Source organism: Oncorhynchus masou, chromosome 11, assembly GCF_036934945.1.
Source record: "Oncorhynchus masou masou isolate Uvic2021 chromosome 11, UVic_Omas_1.1, whole genome shotgun sequence".
NCBI lineage: Eukaryota > Metazoa > Chordata > Actinopteri > Salmoniformes > Salmonidae > Oncorhynchus > Oncorhynchus masou.
The window spans coordinates 1,833,888-1,855,370 of NC_088222.1; the positions used below are offsets into that span (position 1 = coordinate 1,833,888).

Here is a 21,483-nt window from a genome sequence, read left to right on the forward strand (position 1 = left end):
CAGACTAGACTAGACTAGACTCCACCAGACTAGACTAGACTCCACCAGACTAGACTAGACTCCACCAGACTAGACTAGACTCCACCAGACTAGACTAGACTAGACCTCCAGACTCTACTAGACTCCACCAGACCAGACTAGACTCCACCAGACTAGAGTAGACTAGACTCCACAGAGTCCTAGACTAGACTAGACTCTACCAGACTCCCCCCATGGCCAAGACAGACTCCACCAGAGTCTAGACCAGACTAGACTCCACCTACTACAGTCAGTAGACCAGACTAGACTCCACCAGACAAGACATCACCAGAGTCCCAGACTAGACTCCACCAGACTACAGTAGACTAGACTCCACCATGGACAAGACTAGACTCCACCCTAGACTAGACCTTCTACAGTCAGACTAGACTCCACCAGACAAGACTCTACAGAGTCCACCAGCCCTGACAACCTTCTACAGTCCACCAGACTAGACTCCACCATAGACAAGACATCAGACTAGACTAGACCCAGCCCTGACAACCTTCTACCAGTCTACATGACCCACCATGGACAAGACATCTACAGAGTCCCAGCCCTGACAACCAGACTACAGTCACATGAGACTCCCCCCATGGACAAGACATCTACAGAGTCCCAGCCCTGACAACCTTCTACAGTCACATGACTAGACCCCCATGGCCAAGACATCTACAGAGTCCCAGCCCTGACAACCTTTACAGACATGACCCCCCTTGGACAAGACAGATGAATCACCATGGTGACCCTCCAGACCCTATGTGGGGGATTTAAACACTTCCATACAACCAGCATGACTCCTCCCCATGGACAAACATCACACAGACTCCTGCTCTAATTGACAGGAATGTCCACAGACATGGACTTTCCACCTGTGTAGACATGGGAAACACAGAGTCCCAGCTCAGACTTCCTTTCTGAGACATTTCACAACTGTAATGACTCTCAAGCTAGATTACCATGCATGGATCCAAGAATCTAGATGTCCCATTCTGATATTACCTTAACCAACAGAATGAAAGAGTTCCTATATATTATGACATCCACCAGTTGAGTCTTTAGCTAGACAGTTATCTATCATTCCCCAGTCAATGACTATGACTCAAATACAGACCAGACATATTTCCCATCTGTAGAGTCCCAACTGACAACCTTCTACCTCTAGTCTTTGACCTTTCTCCCATGGTCCAGAGGACATCTACAGAGTCCCAGCCCTGACAACCTTTACAGTCACATGACCCCCATGTTGGCCAAGACAGATGAATCATATGGTGACCCTCTCACCGTCACCCATTATGTGGGGGATTTAAACACTTCAGATACAACCAGCATGACATCAGTTCTCGTCCCTCCCATTTCCCAACATCACACAGTGTTATTCTGCTCTAATTGACAGGGATGTTATTTGCTGGTTCTTTACATCGCTGTGTAGTCATGGGAAACACAACGTGCCTTTGCTCAAACTTCCTTTCTGAGATCATTTCACAACTGTAATGTTCTCTCAAGCTATTACCTATGCATGGATCCTATTGAAGCTTGGTGTATGTTGTATTCTATATTATATTAACCAACAGAATGAAATAGTTCCTATATATTATGTCTTTTTTTGTTGTTGAAATCTTTAGCTAAACAGTTATCTATGCACCATTCCCCAGTCAATGATATGAAGCTCAAATACAGTATGTACATATTTCCCAGTCTGTATATTCGTCCCAAATGGCACCCTGTTCCCGTAGTGCTCTAGTTTTGACCAAGCCCATGCAGCTCTGGTCAACAGTAGTGTACTCTAATAGAGATTAGGGTGCCATGTGGGAAACATGTCCTTTTCAACACACGATCATGTTGTTTTCATGATTCATAGTAATTAATCATATTTTGTTTTCTGTTTTCTGTGATAATGATCGACGGAAAGTGATTGCCTCATTGATAATCAAAGTGAACATAAGCAATGTATGATTTTTAAAATTCAAACCCTGATTTAATAGCAATATTTCAAATCCAGGCGAATTGAACTTCAGACGTAAAGATGTGTTTGTGATGGATAATGTGTGCCCTACCTCTAACAATACATTGTGTTATCTGTGCCAAAGCCTTGCTATGCATATAGAAAATGGCAACTTTTACATGAGTCATGAGTCACCCCCTAGATGTCCTTTTGAAGTCATCCAAAACATACTGAATCCTACAGCTGTCACCATTCAGTTTCCATAACATACTGAATCCTACAGCTGTCACTATTCAGTTCCCATAACATACTGAATCCTACAGCTGTCACCATTCAGTTCCCATAACATACTGAATCCTACAGCTGTCACCATTCAGTTCCCATAACATACTGAATCCTACAGCTGTCACCATTCAGTTCCCATAACATACTGAATCCTACAGCTGTCACCATTCAGTTCCCATAACATACTGAATCCTACAGCTGTCACACTTCAGTTTCCGTAACATACTGAATCCTACAGCTGTCACCATTCAGTTTCCATAACATACTGAATCCTACAGCTGTCACCATTCAGTTCCCATAACATACTGAATCCTACAGCTGTCACCATTCAGTTTCCATAACATACTGAATCCTACAGCTGTCACCATTCAGTTTCCATAACATACTGAATCCTACAGCTGTCACACTTCAAGTAGAGTCAGTACAAGTTATACACAAGATATCCCATCAGACTATAGTAGCATTGAGACTCTCTGATTTGTCTGACAGTCACCCGAGATGTCATTTCAACCAGAGATGCTCAGGAAAGACATTCAATAGACACTGACGACGGCCATGTTGTCTCCTCCACCAGAGCAATATGGATCACATCTCTCTGCGTGGCTGTCTGATTAAATGTCCTCTCTCTCCGACCATCACATCTCTCTGCGTGGCTGTCTGATTAAATGTCCTCTCTCTCCGACCATCACATCTCTCTGCATGGCTGTCTGATTAAATGTGCTCTCTCTCCGACCGTCACACAGTGAGATGTGATGGTCGGACACATGGTTGACAATGGTGTTTTTACCTGACAGTACTGTAGGGACCAGGTTGAAGAGAGTTAGGGTTGTTGTGATGGTTCAGTTTGTTGTGATGTGGGGTAGTCTACTGGTGTTGTCCACGTGGTCCTGTGGTGGGTGGTGGGGTAGTCTACTGGTGTTGTCCACATGGTCCTGTGGTGGGGTAGTCTACTGGTGTTGTCCACATGGTCCTGTGGTGGGTGGTGGGGTAGTCTACAGGTGTTGTCCACATGGTCCTGTGGTGGGTGGTGGGGTAGTCTACTGGTGTTGTCCACATGGTCCTGTGGTGGGTGGTGGGGTAGTCTACAGGTGTTGTCCACATGGTCCTGTGGTGGGGTAGTCTACTGGTGTTGTCCACATGGTCCTGTGGTGGGTGGTGGGGTAGTCTACTGGTGTTGTCCACATGGTCCTGTGGTGGGTGGTGTAGTCTACTGTGGTCCACATGGTCCTGTGGGGTAGTCTACTGGTGTTGTCCACATGGTCCTGTGGTGGGTGGTGGGGTAGTCTACTGGTGTTGTCCACATGGTCCTGTGGTGGGGGTCCTGGTGTTGTTCACATGGGTGGGGTAGTCTACTGGTGTTGTTCACATGGTCCTGTGGTGGGTGGTGGGGTAGTCTACTGGTGTTGTCCACATGGTCCTGTGGTGGGTGGTGGGGTAGTCTACTGGTGTTGTCCACATGGTCATGTGGTGGGGTAGTCTACTGGTGTTGTTCACATGGTCCTGTGGTGGGGTGGTATTCAGTCTGGTTGGATAATGTCATTATCTATGAAGGTAAGAAGTCTGTTTGTTTGAAGAGAAGCTTCAAGTCTGTTTCATCACAATGCTCTTAACTTCTTACCAGAAACAGGCTGACCGATTCTTCTGGATCTGTGGTATCACCCCTGCCTCATCTCACAAAGGAGGGAGACCTTAGCCTTGATTTTCAGTTTTGGCCCGAGGGCCACATCGGGATTTTGAAATTCAACCGGAGGGATGCATTTTTTGTGGGACTAATTGTTTGTTATAATCAATTTCCAGAGGCCTCCCGTGTGGCTCAGCGGTCTAAGGTACTGCATCGCAGAGCTAGAAGTGTCATTACAGACCCGGGTTCGATCCCAGACTGTGTCATAGCTGGCCGTGACTCAAAGACCCATGAGGCGGCACATAATTGGCCCATTGTCGTTAGGAGAGGGTTTGGCAGTCCAAGATTTCCTTGTCCCATCGCTCTAGTGACTCCTGTGGCAGACCAGGCACATGCACGCTGACACGGTCACCCCCCCCGCTCCAAGGTTTGGGCAGGACCTCACAGGAGCCGAGTACAGGCACCTTAAATGTTCAACTGCTTGAGCTCTTGTTCCTGATGTTGAATATTATCTCAAAGGTATGGAGCTCCTGCAGCTAAATATAAGCAGTACTGGAAACCGACACCTATTTCAATCCATGTCAAGCACTGGGTTATATGTAATAGCAATTGTCTTACTCGTGAGAATAGGACATCCTATCACAGGACACTGTCACAACACGCTTGTTTGTTTGAGGCCCTTTTATTATTGGTAAAGACAAACCATTTATTGGGAAAATGGGATATAATTGTGAAAAATGGTATCAAATCAAATTGTATTTATCACATGTGCCATATAGAACAGATGTAGACTTTACTGTGAAATGCTTACTGACGAGCCCTTTACCAACAACGCAGAATTACAAAGTAAGAATTGAATGGTAAAGAAAATGCAATTGAATTCTGCATCGTTCTATTGTCTTTCTAGTATCAATGTTCCACCAAACTCCATGTCAGGTCAATATAATACTATACATACCCTGGTCTGGCTCTTGATATACCCTGGTCTGGCTCTTGACATACCCTGGTCAGGCTCTTGATATACCCTGGTCTGGCTCTTGACATACCCTGGTCTGGCTCTTGATATACCCTGGTCTGGCTCTTGACATACCCTGGTCTGGCTCTTGACATACCCTGGTCTGGCTCTTGACATACCCTGGTCTGGCTCTTGACATACCCTGGTCTGGATCTTGATATACCCTGGTCAGGCTCTTGATATACCCTGGCCTGTGTGCCAGGCTCTTGAGATACCCTGGCCTGTCTGCCAGGCTCTTGAGATACCCTGGCCTGTCTGCCAGGCTCTTGAGATTCCCTGGCCTGTGTGCCAGGCTCTTGATATACCCTGGCCTGTGTGTCAGGCTCTTGATATTCCCTGGCCTGTGTGTCAGGCTCTTGATATTCCCTGGCCTGTGTGCCAGGCTCTTGATATGCCCTGGCCTGTGTGCCAGGCTCTTGACAACTTCTTATGGATTTGCCTTTAAGCTTGAAAATGACATTGGAGTTGGCAAAAGCACAGATCTGGGACCAGGCTATATACAGGGCCTTCGGAAAATATTCAGAACCCTCGACTTTTTCCAGATTTTGTTACGTTACAGCCTTATTCTAAAATGTATAAAATAAAAATGTACATAAAGTACCAGTCAAACGTTTGGACACACCAACTCATTCAAGGGTTTTTCTTTATTTTGACTATTTTCTACATTGTAGAATAATAGTGAAGACATCAAAACTATGAAATAACACATATGGAATCATGTAGTAACCAAAAGTGTTAAACAAATGAAAATATATTTGAGATTCTTCAAAGTAGCCACCCTTCGCCTTGATGACAGTTTTGCACACTCTTGGCATTCTCTCAACCAGCTTCATGAGGTAGTCACCTGGAATGCATTTCAATTAACAGGCATGCCCTGTTAAAAGTTAATTTGTGGAATTTCTTTCCTTCTTAATGCGTTTGAGCCAATCAGTTGTGTTGTGACAAGGTAGGGGAGGTATACAGAAGATAGCCATATTTGGTAAAAGACCAAGTCTATATTATGGCAAGAACAGCTCAAATAAGAGAAATGACAGTCCATCATTACTTTAAGACATGAAGGTCAGTCAATACAGGACATTTTAAGAACTTTGAAAGTTTCTTCAAGTGCCGTCGCAAAAACCATCAAGCGCTGTGATGAAACTGGCTCTCATGAGGACCGCCACAGGAAAGGAAGACCCAGAGGTACCTCTGCTGCAGAGGATAAGTTAATGATGAAACTGTCTCTCATGAGGACCTCTGCAGAGGAGAAGTTCATTGGAGTGGTATTTCAGTTTTGATGTCTTCACTATTATTCTACAATGTAGAAGATAGTCAAATGAAAAGAAAAACCCTTGAATGAGTAGGTGCTCTAAAACTTTTGACCGGTAGTGTATATGTCTTGGACCAGGCTATATATGTATGTCTGTATCTTTTCTGTTGACAATTTATCAGTGTATCATATTTCCTTTATTTCTTGATGTGCATAGCTGTTGGCTGACCAGCCATGCCTGACTTGGGCAGGAGCTCTGTTGGCTGACCAGCCATGCCTGACTTGGGCAGGAGCTCACTGGAGCTGAGTACCAGCACCTCAAATGTCCCTCTTATGGAATATTAGCTCAACAGTATTGTGGAGCTCCTGCACCTGAATATAAACAGTACCGGCACCTATTTCAGTCCAAGTCAAGCACAGGTGGGGGAGGGGCTGGCGCTGTTGGTTTTATATAGAGAAAGATAGCTCTGGTCCAGGTTGTGGTTTGGTAATGTTCTCAACGTCACCCTGGACCAGAGCTATAGATATTGACACGTCCATTATAGATGTAGTGTATCTCTGCTTTGGTGAACGACAATATAAGCTCTTTGTCTTACTTTATACGTTTGTACTTCTGTGAAATAAAGATGATTATTTTATCACATGCTTGCTCTTTACTGTCTATAGATTACTATTAGAGGGTTGGACAATTATGGGAACTTTACTATTCTGTAAATTACTATGGGAACTTTACTATTCTGTACATTACTATTAGAGGGTTGGACAATTATGGAACTTTCCCAAACTTCCCAGGTTTTCCAGAAACCCTGGATGGAGGAGTCCTTGATTTCCTGCTTAGGCCCCTATTTATAATCACATTACCATAGATTACATAAATTAAGCACTTATAACCACATTACCATAGATAACATTAATTACGGGCTCCCAAGTGGCGCAGTGGTCTAAGACACTGCATCTCAGTGCTAGACGCATCATTACAATACCCGGATCAAATCCAAGCTGCATCACATCTGGCTGTGATTGGGAGTCCCATAGGGTGGCGCACAGTAGGCCCAGCGTCGTCCGGGTTTGGCCGTCATTGTAAATAATAATTTTTTCTTAAATGACTTGCTTAGTTAAATTAAAAAAGCATATTTATTACCACATTACCATAGATAACATCAATTAAGCACTTATAACCACATTACCATAGATAACATCAGGCTCCCAAGTGGCGAGGTGGTCTAAGACACTGCAGTACCTGGTTTGAATCCAGGCTGCATCACATCTGGCTGTGATTGGGAGTCCAATAGGGCGTCGTCCGGGTTTGGCCGAGGTAGGCCGTCATTGTAAATAAGAATTTGTTCTTAAATGACTTGCCTAGTTAAATTAAAAAAGCATATTTACAGTGGGGCAAAAAAGTATTTAGTCAGCCACCAATTGTGCAAGTTCTCCCACTTAAAAAGATGAGAGAGGCCTGTACACTTCAACTATGACAGACAAAATGAGAAAAAAATCACATTGTAGGATTTTTAATGATTTTATTTGCAAATTATGGTGGAAAATAAGTATTTGGTCACCTACAAACAAGCAAGATTTCTGGCTCTCACAGACCTGTAACTTATTCTTTAAGAGGCTCCTCTGTCCTCCACTGGTTATCTGTATTAATGACACCTGTTTGAACTTTTTATCAGTATAAAAGACACCTGTTCACAACCTCAAACGGTCACACTCCAAACTCCACTATGGCCAAGACCAAGGAGCTGTCAAAGGACACCAGAAACAAAATTGTAGACCTGCACCAGGCTGGGAAGACTGAATCTGCAATAGGTAAGCAGCTTGGTTTGAATAAATCAACTGTGGGAGCAATTATTAGGAAATGGAAGACATACAAGACCACTGATAATCTCCCTCGATCTGGGGCTCCACGCAAGATCTCACCCCGTGGGGTCAAAATGATCACAAGAGCGGTGAGCAAAAATCCCAGAACCACACTGGGAGACCTAGTGAATGACCTGCAGAGAGCTGGGACCAAAGTAACAAAGCCTACCATCAGTAACACACTACGCCGCCAACATTTCAAGGTCCTGGAGTGGCCTAGCCAGTCTCCAGATCTCAACCCCATAGAAAATCTTTGGTGGGAGTTGAAAGTCCGTGTTGCCCAGCAACAGCCCCAAATCATCACTGCTCTAGAGGAGATCTGCATGGAGGAATGGGCCAAAATACCAGCAACAGTGTGTGAAAACCTTGTGAAGACTTACAGAAAACGTTTGACCTCTGTCATTGCCAACAAAGGGTATATAACAAAGTATTGAGATAAACTTTTGTTATTGACCAATACTTATTTTCCACCATAATTTGCAAATAAATTCATTTAAAAATCATTAAAAATCCTACAATGTGATTTTCTGGATTTTTTTCTCATTTTGTCTGTCATAGTTGAAGTGTACCTATGATGAAAATTACAGGCCTCATCTTTTTAAGTGGGAGAACTTGCACAGTTGGTGACTGACAAAATACTTTTTTGCCCCACTTTATAACCACATTACCATAGATAACATCAATTAATCATATTTGGTATAGATTTGAACAATAGACTTGTTTATATTGCTCTAAGTGGTCCTTCCATCCTGTGGTCAGCCTTACCCAACCCTCCTGATCCCCTAAAGGACAAGTCTCAACCCAGGAAGTTGCTACTTCAAAAGGGTACAATGTGTTGTCGTTGAGACAAATTAATTTTGTTATTTTAGTAAAACCCCATAACAAGACGACCCTGCTCTCCTCAACAGAGCTGTTTTGGGGTTATTCCACTTGGCCCCTGAAACGGACTGTCCTGTCAAAGTCCCATAACCCTCCTCTCCCTGACAGTCCCATAACCCTCCTCTCCCTGACAGTCCCATAACCCTCCTCTCCCTGACAGTCCCATAACCCTCCTCTCCCTGAGTCCCAAAACCCTCCTCTCCCTGACAGTCCCATAACCCTCCTCTCCCTGACAGTCCCATAACCCTCCTCTCCCTGACAGTCCCATAACCCTCCTCTCCCTTACAGTCCCATAACCCTCCTCTCCCTGACAGAGTCCCATAACCCTCCTCTCCCTGACAGAGTCCCATAACCCTCCTCTCCCTGACAGAGTCCCATAACCCTCCTCTCCCTGACAGTCCCATAACCCTCCTCCCATAAGTCCCCCTCCCTAACCCTCCTCTCCCTTACAGTCCCATAACCCTCCTCTCCCCTACAGTCCCATAACCCTCCTCTCCCTGACAGAGTCCCAGACAGTCCCATAACCCTCCTCTCCCTGACAGAGTCCCATAAGTCCCATAACCCTCCTCTCCCTGACAGTCCCATAACCCTCCTCTCCCTGAGTCCCATAACCCTCCTCTCCCTGACAGTCCCATAACCCTCCTCTCCCTGACAGTCCCATAACCCTCCTCTCCCCCTGAGTCCCATAACCCTCCTCTCCCTGACAGTCCCATAACCCTCCCTCCCTCAGAGTCCCTAACCCTCCTCTCCCAGAGTCCCATAACCCTCCTCTCCCTGACACCCTCCTCTCCCTGAGTCCCATAACCCTCCTCTCCCTGAGTCCCATAACCCTCCTCTCCCTTACAGTCCCATAACCCTCCTCTCCCTAACAGAGTCCCATAACTCTCCTCTCCCTGACAGAGTCCCAAAACCCTCCTCTCCCTGAGTCCCATAACCCTCCTCTCCCTGACAGTCCCATAACCCTCCTCTCCCTGACAGTCCCATAACCCTCCTCTCCCTGACAGTCCCATAACCCTCCTCTCCCTGACAGTCCCATAACCCTCCTCTCCCTGACAGAGTCCCATAACCCTCCTCTCCCTAACAGAACATGACCAATCAGTTATCATTACAACAGAACACGACCAATCAGTTATCATTACAACAGAACATGACCAATCAGTTATCATTACAACAGAACATGACCAATCAGTTATCATTACAACAGAACATGATCAATCGATATGAATGCATCTGATTATTATAATATTTTCATCAGAAAAGGCAGGAAATCTGTCTACCAGTGACAGAATGTTGATTTAAAAGTTGAATAGGTATTTTTACAAATAGACGTTTGGAACCTTTACGTTGTAACTGCTCCTGTGTGTCAGTCTGTCTCTTCTGAGATGGCTCTCCCTTGACCAGGGTTGGGTGGTAACAGACCCCGGTTACTACCACTGACACAAACAGATTCTTCTGAGATGGCTCTCCCTTGACCAGGGTTGGGTAGTAACAGACCCCAGTTACTACCACTGACACAAACAGATTCTTCTGAGATGGCTCTCCCTTGACCAGGGTTGGGTGGTAACAGACCCCGGTTACTACCACTGACACAAACAGATTCTTCTGAGATGGCTCTCCCTTGACCAGGGTTGGGTGGTAACAGACCCCAGTTACTACCACTGACACAAACAGATTCTTCTGAGATGGCTCTCCCTTGACCAGGGTTGGGTGGTAACAGACCCCAGTTACTACCACTGACACAAACAGATTCTTCTGAGATGGCTCTCCCTTGACCAGGGTTGGGTAGTAACAGACCCCAGTTACTACCACTGACACAGATTCTTCTGAGATGGCTCTCCCTTGACCAGGGTTGGGTGGTAACAGACCCCAGTTACTACCACTGACACAGATTCTTCTGAGATGGCTCTCCCTTGACCAGGGTTGGGTAGTAACAGACCCCGATTACTACCACTGACACAAACAGATTCTTCTGAGATGGCTCTCCCTTGACCAGGGTTGGGTGGTAACAGACCCCGGTTACTACCACTGACACAAACAGATTCTTCTGAGATGGCTCTCCCTTGACCAGGGTTGGGTAGTAACAGACCCCGGTTACTACCACTGACACAGATTCTTCTGAGATGGCTCTCCCTTGACCAGGGTTGGGTAGTAACAGACCCCAGTTACTACCACTGACACAAACAGATTCTTCTGAGATGGCTCTCCCTTGACCAGGGTTGGGTAGTAACAGACCCCGGTTACTACCACTGACACAAACAGATTCTTCTGAGATGGCTCTCCCTTGACCAGGGTTGGGTGGTAACAGACCCCGGTTACTACCACTGACACAGATTCTTCTGAGATGGCTCTCCCTTGACCAGGGTTGGGTGGTAACAGACCCCAGTTACTACCACTGACACAAACAGATTCTTCTGAGATGGCTCTCCCTTGACCAGGGTTGGGTAGTAACAGACCCCGGTTACTACCACTGACACAGATTCTTCTGAGATGGCTCTCCCTTGACCAGGGTTGGGTAGTAACAGACCCCGGTTACTACCACTGACACAAACAGATTCTTCTGAGATGGCTCTCCCTTGACCAGGGTTGGGTAGTAACAGACCCCAGGAAATACTACCACTCGGACAGGAAACAGATTCTTCTTCTTTTTGAGATGGCTCTCCCTTGACCAGGGTTGGGTAGTAACAGACCCCGGTTACTACCACTGACACAAACAGATTCTTCTGAGATGGCTCTCCCTTGACCAGGGTTGGGTAGTAACAGACCCCGGTTACTACCACTGACACAAACAGATTCTTCTGAATTGGCCTTCTCTATTTAACTGCAGTCACTGACCCTCCTTAAGGCGAAGTGCCCTGCTTACAGGAAACAGGAAATGCTGCCCCGGTCGGACAGGAAGGTGCTTACAACGATTCTGTGCTTGCAACTTTTTGGGGAAGGCCCTTTCCTGTTTCGGCATGTCAATGCCACCGTGCACAAAACGAGATCCACAGAAATGGTTTGTCGAGACTTGTGTGGAAGAACTTGACTGACCTGCACATAGCCCTGACCTCAACCCCATCGAACACCTTTGGGATAAATTGGAACGCCGACTGTGAGCCATAACCCTCTTCTCCCTGACAGTCCCATAACCCTCTTCTCCCTGACAGTCCCATAACCCTCTTCTCCCTGACAGTCCCATAACCCTCTTCTCCCTGACAGTCCCATAATCCTCCTCTCTCTAACAGAATCCCATAACCCTCCTCTTCCTAACAAAGTCCCATAACACTTCCCTCTATGCGAGGGTGTTCCACTCTGCCTCTGGCTGTCTTGGCACCAGTCCCTGTCCTGGACAGAGGACACTGTCCTTCCTGTCCGACCGGGGCAGCATTTCCTGTTTCCTGTAAGCAGGGCAGCCATCTCAGAAGAATCTGTTTGTGTCAGTGGTAGTGCTGGGGTTGTTACCACCCAACCCTGGTCAAGGGAGAGCCATCTCAGAAGAATCTGTTTGTCAGTGGTAGGTAGTAACCCTGGTCAAGGGAGAGCCATCTAAGAAGAATCTGTTTATGGTAATAATGGGGTCTGTTCCCACCCTGGTCAAGGGAGAGCCATCTCAGAAGAATCTGTTTGTCCAAAGTAACGGGGTCTGTTACTACCCAACCCTGGTCAAGGGAGAGCCATCTCAGAAGAATCTGTTTGTGTCAGTGGTAGTAACGGGGTCTGTTACCACCCAACCCTGGTCAAGGGAGAGCCATCTCAGAAGAATCTGTTTGTGGTAGTAACTGGGGTCTTACTACCCATGCCCTGGTCAAGACTGAGCCATCTCAGAAGAATCTGTTTGTGTCAGTGGTAGTAATGGGGTCTGTTACCACCCAACCCTGGTCAAGGGAGAGCCATCTCAGAAGAATCTGTTTTGTCAGTGGTAGTAACTGGGGTCTGTTACTACCCAACCCTGGTCAAGGGAGAGCCATCTCAGAAGAATCTGTTTGTGGTAGTAACTGGGGTCTGTTACCACCCAACCCTGGTCAAGGGAGAGCCATCTCAGAAGAATCTGTTTGTGTCAGTGGTAGTAACTGGGGTCTGTTACTACCCAACCCTGGTCAAGGGAGAGCCATCTCAGAAGAATCTGTTTCAGTGGTAGTAACTGGGGTCTGTTACTACCCAACCCTGGTCAAGGGAGAGCCATCTCAGAAGAATCTGTTTGTGTCAGTGGTAGTAACTGGGGTCTGTTACTACCCAACCCTGGTCAAGGGAGAGCCATCTCAGAAGAATCTGTTTGTGTCAGTGGTAGTAACTGGGGTCTGTTACTACCCAACCCTGGTCAAGGGAGAGCCATCTCAGAAGAATCTGTTTGTGTCAGTGGTAGTAACTGGGGTCTGTTACTACCCAACCCTGGTCAAGGGAGAGCCATCTCAGAAGAATCTGTTTGTGTCAGTGGTAGTAACTGGGGTCTGTTACTACCCAACCCTGGTCAAGGGAGAGCCATCTCAGAAGAATCTGTGTCAGTGGTAGTAACTCAGGGGTCTGTTACTACCCAACCCTGGTCAAGGGAGAGCCATCTCAGAAGAATCTGTTTGTGTCAGTGGTAGTAACTGGGGTCTGTTACCACCCAACCCTGGTCAAGGGAGAGCCATCTCAGAAGAATCTGTTTGTGTCAGTGGTAGTAACTGGGGTCTGTTACTACCCAACCCTGGTCAAGGGAGAGCCATCTCAGAAGAATCTGTGTCAGTGGTAGTAACTGGGGTCTGTTACCACCCAACCCTGGTCAAGGGAGAGCCATCTCAGAAGAATCTGTTTGTGTCAGTGGTAGTAACTGGGGTCTGTTACCACCCAACCCTGGTCAAGGGAGAGCCATCTCAGAAGAATCTGTTTGTGTCAGTGGTAGTAACTGGGGTCTGTTACTACCCAACCCTGGTCAAGGGAGAGCCATCTCAGAAGAATCTGTTTGTGTCAGTGGTAGTAACTGGGGTCTGTTACCACCCAACCCTGGTCAAGGGAGAGCCATCTCAGAAGAATCTGTTTGTGTCAGTGGTAGTAACCGGGGTCTGTTACCACCCAACCCTGGTCAAGGGAGAGCCATCTCAGAAGAGACAGACTGACACACAGGAGCAGTTGCAACGTAAAGGTTCCAAACGTCTATTTGTAAAAATACCTATTCAACTTTTAAATCAACATTCTGTCACTGGTAGACAGATTTCCTGCCTTTTCTGATGAAAATATTATAATAATCAGATGCATTCATATTGATTGGTCATGTTCTGTTGTAATGATAACTGATTGGTCATGTTCTGTTGTAATGATAACTGATTGGGCATGTTGTTATGAGGAGGCAGACTCCTGTTGTATCCTGTGAGCTCCTCCGAGGCCCTGAGCGGCAGACTGATTCCTACCAACATGTATTATTCCAGTGCATCTCGAGCAACACCCACTCACACCCAAAAACCGCTTCAAAGTCCACACGGACACATACCGAGTGGTCCAGGGTTCAGATTTATTTTGGAAAAAGAACAACTTTGAATCCATCCAGTCTTTACAACACAAGGTACCAATATCAAAATAAGAGATATATATATATACATACATATATACACACACAAAAGTATGTGGACACCCCTTTAAATTAGTGGATTTGGCTATATCAGCCACACACGTTCATAACTGTATTAAAATAATTAATAATTGAGCACACAGCCATGCAATCTCCATAGACAAACATTGCCAGTAGAGCAGTCATAGGATGCCACCTTTACAACAAGTCAGTTTTTCAAATTTCTGCCCTGCTTGAGCTGCCCTGGTCAACTGTAAGTGCTGTATTGTGAAGTGGAAACGTCTAGGAGCAACAACGGCTCAGCTGTGAAGTGGTAGGCCACACAAGCTCACAGAATGGGATCGCCGAGTGCTGAAGCATCGTCTGTCCTCGGTTGCAACACTCACTACAGAGTTCCAAACTGCCTCTGGAAGCAACGTCATGTTAAGAACTGTTTGTCTGAAGCTTCTTGAAATGGGTTTCCATGGCCGAGCAGCCGCACACAAGCCTAAGATCACCATGCGCAATGCCAAGCGTAGGCTGGAGTGGTTTAAAGTTCGCCAACTTTGGAGCAGCGGAAACGCGACACTTTCTTGCAGTCCAACGGACGAATCTGGGTTTGGCGGATGCCAGGAGAACGCTACCTGCCCCAACACAGCTGTAAAGTTTGGTGGAGGAAGAATAATGTTCTGGGGATGTTTTTCATGGTTCAGGCTCGGCCCCTTAGTTCCAGTGAAGGGAAATCTTAACGATACAGCATACAATGACATTCTAGATGATTCTGTGCTTCCAACTTTGTGGCAACAGTTTGGGGAAGACCATTTCCTGTTCCAGCTTGACAATGCCCCCCCGTGCACAAAGAGAAGTTCATACAGAAATGGTTTGTTGAGAGCGGTGAGGAAGAACTTGACTGGCCTGCATAGAACCCTGATCTCAACCCCATCAAACACCTTTCAGATTAATTGGAATGCCGACTCCGAGCCAGGCCGAATCACCCAACATCAGTGTCCAACCTCACTAATGTTCTTGTGGCTGGATGGAAGCAAGTCCCCACATCAATGTTCCAACAGCTAGTGGAAAAACTTCCCAGAAGAGGCTGCTAGAGCAGCAAAGAGGGGACCAACTCCATATTAATGCCCATGATTTTGGAACGAGATGTTGGACGAGCAGGTGTCCACATACTGTTGGTCAGTGTAGTGTACTTAACATTTAAAATTCTAATTCATTAAATAATATTCAAACAAATCAAATGATGAAATAAATACATGTGAATGATGAAACATATTTCATTCAGTACACACTGTGAATAATGACAGCAGCAATAATTATCTTGATGCATAATGATAATGGACATGACATATGGTTTAACATAAGTGTATAATAAGTTGACTCATCGATGCCCTCTGCAGGCCAGGTGGTCAAACTGCAGCACACAGCCACAGTATATTCATAGTGCACAATTTAGCGAAACATTTTGCAACGCAACAAGTTTTGCAACAAAAAAAAACAAGTGTTTCTTTTTAAACAAGTTCAGGGTAAATCCCGGGCCTGTTTTAAACCTGTCTTACTCCGTTCAGTACCTAGTGAATATACCCACAGCTGTTCACCCTCTCATCAGAACACCGACTAATACAACTCAAACATTATGATCACAAAGTCGGAACATATTAAAGGAATGTTTAAACAACGTTTCTCCAAATGTCATCTTCCCTCGATTATATAGATAAAAACATATCTTAACACAGAAAGCCTCGGTCTTTCCTAAAAACATATGTTAAAACATGACATCACCTAATGAGTACTACATCATCACTTAACATCAGGCAGCAACTGGAGGCTCCACCAATAAGAAACACTTATAATGTACTGCTCTGTTCCCTGGGACCTTCAGCTTCATAATGTACTGATCTGTTCCCTGGGACCTTCAGCTTCATAATGTACTGCTCTGCTCCTAGGACCTTCAGCTTCATAATGTACTGCTCTGTTCCCTAGGACCTTCAGCTTCATAATGTACTGCTCTGTTCCTAGGACCTTCAGCTTCATAATGTACTGCTCTGTTCCCTAGGACCTTCAGCTTCATAATGTACTGCTCTGCTCCTAGGACCTTCAGCTTCATAATGTACTGCTCTGCTCCTAGGACCTTCAGCTTCATAATGTACTGCTCTGCTCCTAGGACCTTCAGCTTCATAATGTACTGCTAGGACCTGTACTGCTCTGCTCCTAGGACCCTTCATAATGTACTGGACCTTCAGCTTCATAATGTACTGCTCTGTTCCCTAGGACCTTCAGCTTCATAATGTACTGCTCTGCTCCTAGGACCTTCAGCTTCATAATGTACTGCTCTGTTCCCTAGGACCTTCAGCTTCATAATGTACTGCTCTGTTCCCTAGGACCTTCAGCTTCATAATGTACTGCTCTGCTCCTAGGACCTTCAGCTTCATAATGTACTGCTCTGTTCCCTAGGACCTTCAGCTTCATAATGTACTGCTCTGTTCCCTAGGACCTTCAGCTTCATAATGGACCTAGCTTCATAATGACCTTCAGCTTCATAATGTACTGCTCTGTTCCCTAGGACCTTCAGCTTCATAATGTACTGCTCTGTTCCCTAGGACCTTCAGCTTCATAATGTACTGCTCTGTTCCCTAGGACCTTCAGCTTCATAATGTACTGCTCTGTTCCCTAGGACCTTCAGCTTCATAATGTACTGCTCTGCTCCTAGGACCTTCAGCTTCATAATGTACTGCTCTGTTCCCTAGGACCTTCAGCTTCATAATGTACTGCTCTGCTCCTAGGACCTTCAGCTTCATAATGTACTGCTCTGTTCCCTAGGACCTTCAGCTTCATAATGTACTGCTCTGTTCCCTAGGACCTTCAGCTTCATAATGTACTGCTCTGCTAGGACCTGTTCATAATGTACTGCTCTGCTCCTAGGACCTTCAGCTTCATAATGTACTGCTCTGTTCCTAGGACCTTCTAGGACCTTCAGCTTCATAATGTACTGCTCTGTTCCCATAATGTACCGCTCTGGACCTTCAGCTTCATAATGTACTGCTCTGCTCCCTAGGACCTTCAGCTTCATAATGTACCGCTCTGTTCCCTAGGACCTTCAGCTTCATAATGTACTGCTCTGTTCCCTAGGACCTTCCAGTCCATTCCATCCAAGTGGACACTTCAGGAGAAGAGTAGAGAATTAGAATGTCGCCTTTCCCTTTGACCCAGTCAGTACAACCATCCCATTCCTCCTTACATTCTGCTTAGCTACACTGACAGCACAGCAGTAATCAGTGGGGGAATTACAAGGCTATAAAATACCTCACAGCTCGACATCAAGCACTTCCACACACTACTGCACTGACAGTCACACAGGACACAGCCTCCCAGCCTGAGACAGACTAGAGGAGGGAGGGAGGAGGCAGTTTAGTGGAGGAAGAAGAAGTGATCACTCCCGTGGTGTGAAGAAAATAGACGAGGCTGAGGCATTGTGGGGTTTACCGGTGTACCAAATGGCACCTTATTCCCTTCATAGTGCACTACTATTGACCAGAGCCCTATTCCCTATATAGTGCACTACTACAGACCAGAGCCCTATTCCCTATATAGTGCACTACTTTAGACCAGAGCCCTATTCCCTATATAATGCACTACTTTAGACCAGAGCCCTATAGAACCCTATTCCCTATATAGTGTACTACTATTGACCAGAGCACTATTCCCTATGTAGTGTACTACTATTGACCAGAGCCCTATTCACTATATGGGGCACTACATAAGGAATAGGGTTCTGGTCAATAGTAGTGCACTACATAAGGAATAGGGTTATGGTCAATAGTAGTGCACTACATAGGGAATAGGGTGCTATTAGGGAGGCGTCGTGTTGGCCCTTCCATCAGATGTCAATGGCGATGCCGTGCTTGGTGGAGATCACGTCTCGAGTTCCTGTCAGGTACATGAGCACAGAGCACAGGTGTGGCAGGGTGGCTGTGATGCTCACATACAGCCAATAGGAGATGGGGGCCGTGTTGCCGAACGGACACACCCACAGGCCATGGCGGACCCCGTCTCGGATGTGATGTGAGGCCAGGGAGATAAACAGCAGCCAAGGTAGAGAGCACCACGAGTCCTTTAGCCTGCCCAGCCACAGCACCAGCCTCAGAGAGAAGCAGAGGACAGGGATGAGAGAGGAGCAGTGGAGGGGGGGGCGGTGGGGCAGGCTGGTGGCTGCCTGGAGGAGGAAACAGGCAGAAAACATAGGTTATTGTTTATCTTTCTATTCTACATTCCTTCATGAACACTGTGGGCCAGATTCCCAGACACAGATTAGGTCTAGTACTGAACTAAGGTTGTTCCAATGTCATTGAGCTTATTAGTCCTAATCTTTTGTCTGTGAAAATGTAGCACACTAATCTATAACTGATGCTGAAAACCAAAGGGAGAACCTTACAGAAATCTTTCTTACTTTGAGCGACAGAGAGCCAGCCATATAGAAGTGATCCAGGTCTATAACAGAGGCCAGTATCCCTGCTAAGATAACTTCATAGAAGTCACTCTTCTTCTTGAGGCCAATGACGATAGCCCAGGACCAGAGGCCTATCAGACAATGGACGGTGTTGTCCAGCACTGCCCGCAGCCACAGGTGCTGTTGGAGTAGGGTCAGCTGCATGACGTGGTCAGCTAGCACACAGAAGGCCCCCAGCGCAGTGCTGGCCAGTAGGGAGGCAGAGGAGAAGGTCTGGAGCAATGCCTGGGCTTTCTCCGTCTCCACGGCCAGGCTCAGGGGCATGGAGCCGCCCGTACCCCCAGCAGAGGAGGATGAGTCCAGTTTGGAGTGATACCCTCGCATGGCGCTTCTGGAGGGAGGAGGTCCACTTCCATAGGAGGTCAGCAACACCTAGATGGCAAACTAGAAGACAGTATACTGTAAACAAATTACACATGATGGAACTAGCTCTGGTCCAGGGCGTTTATGTGACGCTAGCTGATGCTGTGCCTTGAAGAAGGCTCAGCATCAGAAACCTGCTAGTAATTGTCCTGGACCAGAGCTAGAATCGAACCTGATCTAGACTTTAGCATAAAGTCACGTGGTGTTTTTACTCTCGCTCTCCTTTTGATAACTGCTCCTTTAAGAAGTCACTGTGAATCATGATCTCTAAAGAAATGTCTATCCTTCTGGAACTGAGGATATATGTAGGTCAGGCCAGGCTCACAGTAACCTGGGTTCTATTCATCAGTGCACACTGTAGCAAAACTTTTAGAAACAGGAAAAAAAACTAACATTTACATTTATTTTTGGACAAGTTCAGTCCCTCTGTTTCAGTCTTCTTCCATTTGGTGCCTTGTGAATATGACCCTGAATTAGCCTGACTATATAATAGAATAGGTTTTACAATGTGCATAAGTCAATTCATCTACCATTGTACATCCAAAAGAAACGTCACTGACATCAATAAAAGGCTTGATCTTTCCACAGAGATGCAGACAGGCCTGAATGATGAGCGAGTTCACAGGTAAAGGCTCCTCATTTGTCTCATCGTGTAACAAGATGTTTGATGGAAGAACACAGATAACTGTCGGTGGGAATTTCTTCTTGCTTTTGTGATGTTTTGTGGTAAACACTGTTTAAACACTGTACATCTGTGTAAACACTGTACATCTGTTTGATGTACAAAATGCAAGCATAGGCAGAATTCAACTCATGCATCTCGTTAAAGCTAGCGAACCAGCCGTGAAAACAGTTGCTTGTCGGTTTAGATGGGCAGAAGACAGGGGACTAAGACATCTGCATTGCTTGCTGGGTTTCTGTACAGCACGTAACATCGGCTGATGTAAAAATGGCTTTATAAACACATTTGATTGATTGATTTGTGACTAAGAAATAACTACGTTAGGTAAAAATACTTCATTGTGTTAAAAAAAAATCAAAAAGTTGATATCACGACGTTAACTAGCTGGATAACAAACTAACTATTGGATCAGTTTAGACTGTGCAACATCACGTGAAAAACAAAAAAAAACATTTTTTAGATTGAATCATCTTGAAATACAAAAGTAGATTAATTTAGCTAGCTAGGTCATTTATTAGCTATGTAATGCTAGCTAATAACAGCTCGCTAAGGAATCCCGCACCTATCCTATAGACTACAGACAGGTGTTTGAGTACCAAGATTTAGCAAATGTGATAAGGCCAAAGTTATTAAAAATGAAATAACGCCGTTGATCAAAACGATAACAATACTTTGTCACTTACCGCATTGTAGCTAAATTCGTTTATCAACTGTAAGCTAACGACGGTCTGTCCGCACAGTTTCTACCGCCTTATTCCAGAGGCGCAGAAATACGGGACTTCCGGGTAAGCCTGAGAAACAGATCAAACGGACCAGATCGGCGTTTGGGGTTTCAGAAGTCAATGAGAGAAATTAAAACTTCTTCCGTAGTTGTTCATTTTCTCGAAATCTAAAAACACAACCTGGATTCGAGTTAATGTATGAAGTAGTTGAACATGTTATTACCCCGAACGTTGTGAAGGTGACAAAATATTACGTTTACATTTATGTCAAAAGTAACTTTATATCTAGGGACTGACGTTTATTTTTGACGGACTGCACATGCGCAGTTCTGCACGATAAGACCCGATGAAGTGTTTCTACCCGGGAGTTGAGCGAGCGAACGTCGCCATGACACGTGATCGGGGATTTCTATTGAAGAAGCAGTTTCAGCCATCTTCATACAGTACTGTCTTTGGTCTGTTTGTGTCTGTCTGTGTATTGTAGAGAGAAAAAACACTCTCCAGTTCCGCTTCCCTTAGAAGACATAATTGGTGGAAAGAGCTGTCAGTAATTTATTACGGAAGAATGAATGTCCAATCATGGATGAGATTGGTCCAACCATAATATTTAGTTTATCCTTTGTTTGGCACACTGTAAACATATTCTTAAAATAACATTTCTAATCAAATTAAATCTAAATGTATTGGTCAAATACACATATTTGCTGGTGTGGCAAAATGCTTGTGTTCCTAGCTCCAACAGTGCAGTAATATCTAACAATACAGAACAATACACACAAATCTAAAAAGTAAAATAATGGAATTAACAAATATATAAATATTAGG

The 21,483-nt window shown here is 45.5% G+C and overlaps 1 protein-coding gene and 1 long non-coding RNA gene across 4 annotated transcripts; both read right to left on the bottom strand.

Annotated features, from left to right (window-relative positions):
• Positions 1 to 14,319: 14,319 nt before the first annotated feature.
• On the bottom strand, positions 14,320 to 16,553 carry LOC135548028 (uncharacterized). Its single transcript, XR_010456765.1, has 2 exons — positions 16,407 to 16,553; positions 14,320 to 16,370 (listed from the first exon to the last, which is right to left on the bottom strand). It is a non-coding gene; the product is annotated as an uncharacterized LOC135548028 (long non-coding RNA).
• A 372-nt stretch (positions 16,554 to 16,925) lies between these two features.
• On the bottom strand, positions 16,926 to 20,696 carry tmem267 (transmembrane protein 267). Of its 3 annotated transcripts, XR_010456767.1 has the most exons (5): positions 20,620 to 20,696; positions 18,832 to 19,275; positions 17,480 to 18,597; positions 17,098 to 17,244; positions 16,926 to 17,061 (listed from the first exon to the last, which is right to left on the bottom strand). XR_010456767.1 is itself a non-coding variant. In XM_064977222.1 (3 exons), the coding sequence occupies exons 2-3, from the start codon at positions 19,213 to 19,215 to the stop codon at positions 18,262 to 18,264; spliced, it is 720 nt and encodes a 239-aa protein (XP_064833294.1). In that variant the 5' UTR covers positions 19,216 to 19,275; positions 20,620 to 20,696; the 3' UTR covers positions 17,408 to 18,261. The 3 variants fall into 3 exon arrangements, 1 of the variants encoding a protein (XP_064833294.1); XR_010456766.1 differs by having other exon boundaries at positions 16,926 to 17,244; XM_064977222.1 differs by lacking the exons at positions 16,926 to 17,061; positions 17,098 to 17,244 and having other exon boundaries at positions 17,408 to 18,597.
• Positions 20,697 to 21,483: the final 787 nt, after the last annotated feature.